An 8,817-nucleotide genomic window follows, 5' to 3' on the forward strand; every position below is an offset into this window, starting at 1 on the left:
TTTAATGAATTTGTTTAAATAAAATTAAAAAATAAGACTGAATAAATAAGACATTAGAAAGAATAAATAAAATATTTAAATTTTTTAGAGCGAAGCCATAACATTATTGCGAATTATTCGAGCCGCATCTCTTCTCTTTCTATGCAAAATATATCATTGGTCATTGTAGTACTTGAAGTAGATGGTATTTCTTCCGGAGGCTCATTTTGGAAGTGTTGGCAAATATTGTGCAATGCGCAACAAGCATTCACAACGGTCTCAACGATATTGTCCGCCTAAGGGAGATGTCCGCCCAATAGAGCGAAACGGAAACGAATGCTTCATGATAATTATTAATTAGATCCGTGTCTTCCACAGGTACCTCCTCATCAGAATCACTTAAATCCTCCCCAGTATTAGTAACGCCTTCATAATCAATTTCAATACTGTAATCTGTGTAAGCAACGTTATCAATATTTAAATAATCCTCAATATAAAGTCACTAAGTTGTGCAATTTCATTTAAGTTAAAGAGCGTTGCTAATGGAATATCATCCTCAAGTTCAAACAGTTCGACATTCGAATTTTGTATAAATCCAGATTTTCGGAAACAGTTTTTTTATGTTTGACGCTTCAATTTTGTCAAAAGAAGCTTTAACAAAACACAGAGCATCAAGTATATTTATCTTTTTGATAATTATGATGTGGATTTAGCTGTGTTCATATTTGATAGCATATCTTTTATAATGAAGTTTCTGTATATGACTTTAAAATTTTGTATTATGCCCTGATCCAAGGGCTGGCATATGGATGTTGTATTAGGAGGTAGAAACTCTTAAAGTTATGTTTGTCAGGCAGATATCTCTGGGATGAGAGGCAGCATTATCTAAAAATAAAATAATATTCCTGTTGCGAGATTTAATTTTTGTGTCAAGTTATCGTAACCACTCTGTCATAATTTCTGTTGTCATCCACGCCTTTTTGTTCAATTTCCAATCGACTAGCAAATTGGCAATTTGTATGTGTTTAAAAGCTCTCGGGCGGGCCGCTTTTCCAATGAATAATAGCTTTTTTTTTGTCCACCATATTGACGCAAAACGTAATGGTAAGTTTTTCCTTCGACAATTTACTACCAGTAAATTTTTCTGATTTTAGAGCCAACTTTTGTCAGGCATGGCTCGAAAAAAGTCTTATAAGTCTAATAGAAGACTTTTAGCTTTGATGTCTTCTTTATTTTTGATAATTGCTGCAGATTGCATTTTTCCAATGTTAAACCTTAAGAAACCCGTAAAATGAATTGATGGCCGACCACTAAAAATACAAAAATGCTACCTCTTTGCAATATCATGAACAGAACTTTTTTCTTTTTCTTGGAAATTTATTATTTCCATTTTTTCTTTCAAGGAGAGAACAGCCATTCTGATTAATAGTTACACACAAGTGATCGTTTTCAACAAATGTTTATCAGAATAGTATAACATGAAAAAACCCATTTCTAAAGTAACGGTTAGTCAGTAGCTACGGCATTTTTTGTCAATGAACAAAATACGGGGAATCACAGCTTAACGCTCTGAAAACATAGAGAGTGACAGACTTCAAGCGACATCTGTCAAATAATAAAATACACATGTTCTTATGGACACAGTTATGTAGTAAAGGATGAACGTTGATCGACCCAGTCTCTGTGTGATGTGAAATCTCCTTAGCAAAGTGTCTAAGTAAAAATGATTTTCGGTTTGAAGAGTAACAGCATTTGTGGGATAAGAAAATGATCTGTAATTACCTTTTCAGGGAAAAGAACATGTGTATCTCAATTGCCTTAGGAAAGAAACGGGGCACAATTCGGCTCGTCATCCTGGACAATTTGATATACATATATAACTTTACATCTATCTATCTCGATTAATTTTAGGTGTTACAAACAACCGCTTGGTAAACAAAACTGTTATTGCATAATACGTGGCAGTATCGAGCGAGAATTAAAAAAAAAGTCTCACGAGCTTTCAGGTAATGCACAATTCTCGTTTTAAACCACGAAGACTTTTATACTTTAATATGGAATTTAGCCCAGCTGACATTGGTTACACGAGTCTTTTTTTTTTTTTTTGTTATTTCCGGATTGATTTTGTTTCCTTTATGTAAATTTGTATTTTTCTGAATTTCAGATTTGCTTAAGTTATATTTATGGATGCTATCCTTCAACAAAGCCCATAAAGTAACGATCAATTTCTTATCGGTTACTGTGTTCATAATCAAAAACAAAAATTTCAAAAAGGTTATTAATCTGTATGAAAGTCGCTATCGAGCTATGGAGTTTTTTTAAGTATCGAATTTGGCTCCTTTTTTCGGCAGTTTTTCGTAGAAAACAATAGAAATATTTCAAAAAACAAAAACTAGATATCTCTTTAAACTCTTCCTTAGAGAGTGGAAACCGTTCTGAAAAACACCATTCTGAAAAAAACGCTTTCAAATATTGTCTCGTTCCGTCCCCTTTCTACAAGAAACGCTGTAGCGACGTTAATAATTTAAATTTCGATTTCATAATTAGAGAGAATGTTTATTACAGTGTATGCCATCCGATAATGCAAGAAAAAATGATTTTTCGAATATTTCACACTGAGTCGATCTCTTAAGCTAATTTCTTGCTTGCGAGTATGCTCTGTTTGCTTTATTACTATGCATATGCTAAATAATCAAATTACCATTGTTGTTCTTTTTATTACTTCTATGTTTCATATTATTATAACCTAGTTGGTAAGATTTTTAGATATTACATGAAATGAGCTGGCATCCAATTAATATAGTAATAAACAGTCCATGATTTTACGTTTATATTAATTACATATGTAAATAGCTAGTCGTTTTTCTCCAGATCCATTTTGTCTTCTAGATTTTCCTCTTTGCCAGATCTTTTTTTTGCTCGTTCTTTCTTTTTTAACCGTTTTGCTCTTTTTTTCGCTGTTCTCTCCTGTGCGATACATTTATTTTGTTCAAGCTTTCTTTGAAATTCTTGGTCTTGCTGCTCTTTGATACTCATTGCTTGTATATTTTTTTGTCGAGAATATTCCTTTCTCCGCAAATGGCGATACACATGAAATTCACCGGAACCAGCACCAGCACTAGATCCCATAACATTGCGAACAAAGGATGGTGCTATTTGATTATAACCTTTTTCTTTGGAAATCTCAGGTATTACAATTGGCTTATTCTGTTGAGTAGAAAAAATACAACATTATTAGATACACAATTTAAGTAACATTAAAGATTTTCGGAAAACTTCTTAATGGAAGAACAAGAAAAAAATAAATACCTTAGTAAAGAAACTATATGTGCATACACTTTTTGTGTTATAACTTTTTTTTCTGTAACTGTACACTTGTTTTTATAATAAATTGTTCTTGTAATATACAGTTATTATTTACTGTTAATCGATTGCTTCTTCTTATTTCATTCGTAGTACGCGTTTTTTACTGTGTCTTTCGAAAATAGTAGAAAATATTTATATGTGCACGGGAGCATTGGTCAGTAGTTCTTTTTTATAGACGCGTTTGGAATTAAGTTAATATAATAAATTTTTTAGAATCTAAAAGTAAGTAAATAATTTAAAATTTTAAATAATTAAAATAAGATTCTAGCAAGTAATTTCGGACTTGTAGTCAAATATGCCACGGGGAAGAATCCTTTCAGAGTTTGAGCAGGGACGAGCACTAAGTTTGCGTAAAAGTGGTATAAAAATATAGGAAATTTGCACAGTACTAAACCGCCATAGAAATACATTTAGTATTTTCTTAAAAAATCCTTCAAAGTATGGCACTAATCAACGCAGTGGTGGAAAACCCAAAATAGATTTTCGATGCAAACGTTAAATTCAACGCCTTGCACTCGTTAATCAAATGAGTAGTTCACAAATAAAGCGTCATTTGGATTTAAATGTCACAAGAATGCGAGTTTGTCAAATTTTTCATCAAAATCCTAGCATAAAACACCTTTCTATGGTACCACAATTTCAAAACAAATAATTTCACGTAATACAACGGCTGCGGGGTCCACAACCTGACCTTTTGCCTAGCATTTACAGATAAATACCAATTTTGGGATGAAGAATGGCGAAGCGTTGTGTTCAGCGATGAAAAAAAGTTTATTCTTGATGGACCTGATGGTTTTAATAAATATTGGAATCATACACAAAACCCTCGGCGCACGTGTCTCCGTTGAGTACACGGCGGAGGTTTTATAAAGGTGTGGGCAGCTTTTTGTTATGAAGGAAAAACTCCAATATGCTACATATCAACAAAAATGAATACACAAATCTATTTAGACTTGCTTGATAGTGAATTGATAGAATTTGCAGACCAATTTCAAGAGGACAATTTGATTTTCCAGTAAGACGATGCCCCGATCCACAATGCAGCCCTTACTAAAAGGTTTTTCGAGTCACGAAACATTCCGCTTTTGGAGTGGCCAGCAATAAGTCCAGATTCAAACCCTATCGAGCATCTGTGGGGAATACTATCTGCTAGAGTTTTTAAAAGTGGACGCCAGTTTACTACCTCAAAACAGCCAAAAATGGCAATACAGAGAGAATGGGCTTCAATGGGCATGTCAACGCTAAAATCTTTGGTTTAATCGATGCCATCTCGACTTAACCAAGTCAAAATGAATAAAGGAAACCATATTAATTACTAAAAACCTAATTTATCAGAATATTTGAAGAAAACAACTTATTTTATAACATGCACATATAAATATTTTCTATGAAGCATATGTTCAGTTTTTAATTTTGTTGTATGTACAACAGGAATTTTAATTAATTTTTGTTATATGATGTTACTATATAAATACATATATAAACAAAAACCAAAACTTTGATAGCTCGCTTCATTTCCAAATTCAACAGCTTGAAGTCGTGCACATATAATTTCTTTACTAAGGTAGATAGACTAGTTTAAGTCGAATTTATTCTCTGAAGAATAAAGTACCCCGTCGGTTTTCAAGGTCATAATCAATTTTATGCTACCCTCTTCCTGCCAGCGTTTAGAAGTCGAAAACCATATGAGAACGATGATCACGCCTTGCTATCCCTTTCTAATAAGCTTTTTGATTTATTTGATTGTATTCAACGGAAGCTCTGAGTTATGGATTGGTTGCGAGGAGGATAATGCAAAGATGTTGACAGTGGATTTTATATGTAGTTTTTAGAATGTAAGATGAAACATTGTACTTTTCAAATACGGCCCGCCTTAAGTGGTCCAAAGATGTAATTCATATATAGTAAGACGAACCTTTCCACTTATAACATATGATCTACCTTAAGTGGATTGTAGATAAGTATACTTCCTAGAATGTAAGATTAATATTTGTATCTAGGCTTAAGCAAAATATTGTTTTTAAGAAGACGAAATAAAGAAAACGAGTTATTAATTAACATACCCCATACCGAAATTCGTGTTTTTTTCCCGACCACCAAAGTAACCGGAATCGTGACCATAACTGAACGGCAACTACATACATTACATATGTATATACATTTTCTTGATCTGCAAACTATCTCTATCTATACATATAGTTATACTCATTTTAACTCCAAAATCGGGGGATGCTATTCTAAATCCCACCCTCTTATAGTAATATCTAATCTAGAAAGTCTATAGATTTACCGGATTCATCATTAATTTCTCCAATTTCAATCTTTGCAAATCAGTTGCTGTCTTTATAACAGCTCGAGTTTTCACTCTCTCTTCAGTCTCTTCAGGATCCATTGAAAACGTTTTAATAATTGTTTAAGCACTACATGGGTGAATTATGTTTACCACAACATTACGGGGCATCTTGACAAGCAAAAATTTATTGTATACTAATTGTATGCCGTACCTATTGTCTTTGGAGACTCCATATTGCTTATGGAATGCAATATATAGAATGCTAATTAGTATGCCATATATTGAAAGCAATAAGCTGTCACTTCAGCAGTTTGGCAGATCAGTTTTCATTCTTATGAAAATCGAAGAGGCAACACATCCCATTTACACATATACCGACTTCAGTTTCATTTCGAAAATATTAAATTTAGTAGAGCGAGTATTAAAATAGTTGTTTAAAATTATAATAATAAAGTACATTTTCAAAATAATTAATGAATTTTTCCTAAAAATAAAAATTTAGCTTAGTATTGTTAATTTGTGGAAAAATTATACAAAAGGGATTAGCGAATGAGCGAAGTCTTAAAATGTATGCTATAATTATCATAGTCCGAAAATATAAAATCTTTTATTTTACAAGAAATACATTCGTAGAAATAAGTATATTTTGACTTTTTTTTATTTTTCATATAAATTATTTTCATCCATATAAAACTTTAAACAGTTCAAGAGCTCAAAACATGCGCTAGATCAACTCGGACCTATCTACCTACCCGACGCCTTTTCGCAAATGATTATGTTATGATAACAAAGGCCCACATACAGATTTTACAAAAGCAATGGCTATAGATTTGACAGTTAGATGCCATAAACTTTAGCTTGTCGATATGCGGGGTAATTTGAGACGTTTACTAACCAGAGTATACACGCGAAGATTTTTGTTCTCCATTATTACCGCGATCAAACGCGATGATTCTTTTGTCGCCCATTATCGGCAAATTATCTTATAGTGCCGCTCAGTGCAACTCCAGTCGTTTCAGCTAAGCGACATTAAAAATGTATTGTATTACATATATTTAAAGTAGTAAGACAATATTGAGTATACCGAATTTAATGTATTCAATGAAAATGGATTTCCCTAATCTATCTCAATATAATAAACGCCTGCTCTTAATATATTTAAGATCAAATATTTTCGATTTCATATCAGTATGTGAAATTAAAGCATTTAAAACTCTATTTTTATTAAAATTCGTTCATGTTATCGTGGGAAAAAAAACTTGTGTTCTCGTCCATGTAAAATCTGTCAAACGAAAACACATTGAAACCCCGTTTTCGCTGAAAACTACTTGAAAACTTATATTCCACTCATTATAATCTAGTTTAATCGATTTTATTCGAAGACATATTTTGCCGGCCTAAAATTGTCACTTGATATGTGTTTACATTCCATATACAAATACAGCTGTCACTTGATATTCTCATATTAGGGGGATTCTCTTGCTCTTGCAGAAATGAATTGCAGAATTTTCCTCATTGTGCAACGGCACAACAACAAACACACGCAGAAAATTATTTGCTATCGCTATAAATATGTCGCACCAAAATCCATGTTTATTTTCGTGCCGTCATATATCACTAAATTCTACAATGGGTGCTCTCTTGGCCTTGCATTTTTCGGTATAGGATTTTAGCGTTGTATGTCATCGTGCAATCCTGCAAGACCAAGAGAATCCCCCTATTGATAGTTATCAGTGAAAACTCATCGAAAACACACATTGTCGGACCGAACGACTTAGATTCCACAACCCACAAATGTGTTTTCAAAATGTTTTCACTGTCAGTCCGAACATAATAAAAACGAATGCTATAAATTTTCCGAATTAAAATTGGTATGTGTAGTCACCCGGTTATAGAGGTGCCCACTCGAAATAGTCAATCGATTGTGTTTGTATATCGATTTATATTTTAGTATTCTAAAGGTTGGTAGTAAGAGTTTATTAATTGGATTTGTGATTGATATAGAAAAGTAGGATTGCAATATTTGCGAGTACATATTTGTTTCTAAAATTTAAACGGAAGTATATGCATATTCATATTTTGCAAAGCTTTTTCTACAGGAGATATTGTACCAGTCAAGAACTGCCTGACGATCGTTATTTGATTTATTAAACGTATGTATTTATAATTTATTTTTTCTCATGTTTAATTAATTCCTGAGATCTTCGGATCAAACTTATGAGTTTTCTAATAGCATCTTGCAATCTATAGAACTTCTCATTAAATAAAGTCGAAATAATTATAAGCTTTGTAGAAATTTCGAATTGAGCGTTGATAGAAAAATAGTATTTTAAACGAACTCGTTAATAAAGTTGTAAAGTTGCATAGATAGTTACTATCAACATAAATACCATAACATGTTTTATGAATTATTTGTTTATCAGATTTATCTTTCAGTAATATATATGTAAGAAAATTTTTTGTGGAACACAAATTTTTACATTTAGGGTTTTCACAAGTCTTATAAAGTTATAAGTTATAATCATTCGAAAACATAGCATTGAGAATTGTAAATGTAAACTCATTTTGTATGAAATGCAACAACAATTTTATTAAACAAGTGTAAAAATTTATAATTTTACGATTTTGCGATGCTTTACGACGGGTTGTGAGTACCCCAATTGTATATAGTCATTATTTAAAAATTATAATTCTAATATTACATTAAAGATAAATGAGTCATTTTGTATGTAATTAACCATAGAGAGCCCTCTATTGCAGTGTACCAAATGTATTGATTTTTTCAATATATTCTCTGCAAGGGATTGTTCTTAGGATATTCTTAGAAACAAACTATCTAAATTACGATGGCTGGGATTTAAAATAGCACCTCATATTTCGGTGTTAAAATGGATATGTATGTTCGTATAGAGGAGGTCCTCCAGATCAAGAATATATATACATACATACATACTTATGGGTTTTGCGATATTTGCATTTAAAGTTCAAAAATTGGGTTGTTATATTTAAAATGCGATTTTCTCCCATTTATAATGAATTTTACTCTTAAATTTCTAACTTTGATATATCCATATATGTTTTGTATTAAATAATGCAAAAATAATTTTATTTCTATATCTAACTTTGGTTGAAATCCATTTATTCATGCAATAAGAAAATGGTTCTCAGCAAACAAAAAA

At 31.9% G+C, this 8,817-nt stretch overlaps 2 protein-coding genes across 2 annotated transcripts in view; one reads left to right on the top strand and one right to left on the bottom strand.

Annotated features, from left to right (window-relative positions):
- Window positions 1-2,514: 2,514 nt before the first annotated feature.
- Window positions 2,515-5,809, bottom strand: LOC120772882 (PRKR-interacting protein 1 homolog). The gene is made up of 2 exons (XM_040101730.1): window positions 5,636-5,809; window positions 2,515-3,186 (listed from the first exon to the last, which is right to left on the bottom strand). The coding sequence occupies exons 1-2, from the start codon at window positions 5,735-5,737 to the stop codon at window positions 2,833-2,835; spliced, it is 456 nt and encodes a 151-aa protein (XP_039957664.1). The 5' UTR covers window positions 5,738-5,809; the 3' UTR covers window positions 2,515-2,832.
- A 1,806-nt stretch (window positions 5,810-7,615) lies between these two features.
- Window positions 7,616-8,817, top strand: part of LOC120771625 (LIM domain-binding protein 2) — a 15,847-nt gene continuing 14,645 nt past the window's right edge. The window contains exon 1 of the mRNA XM_040099715.1: window positions 7,616-7,791. The gene's annotated coding sequence lies outside the window, so the exon portion shown is untranslated. The remainder of the gene's footprint in view (window positions 7,792-8,817) is intronic.

Source organism: Bactrocera tryoni, chromosome 3 (assembly GCF_016617805.1).
Source record: "Bactrocera tryoni isolate S06 chromosome 3, CSIRO_BtryS06_freeze2, whole genome shotgun sequence".
In the NCBI taxonomy this organism is placed as follows: domain Eukaryota; kingdom Metazoa; phylum Arthropoda; class Insecta; order Diptera; family Tephritidae; genus Bactrocera; species Bactrocera tryoni.

What these genes read in the sequence shown, in the direction of transcription:
- LOC120772882 (XM_040101730.1), bottom strand. Translation starts at nt 5,737, where the DNA reads ATGGATCCTGAAGAGACTGAAGAGAGAGTGAAAACTCGAGCTGTTATA. An exon ending in AGAAATTAATGATGAATCCG is followed by an intron (nt 3,187 to 5,635) that starts GTAAATCTATAG and finishes TCTACTCAACAG; the next exon opens with AATAAGCCAATTGTAATACC.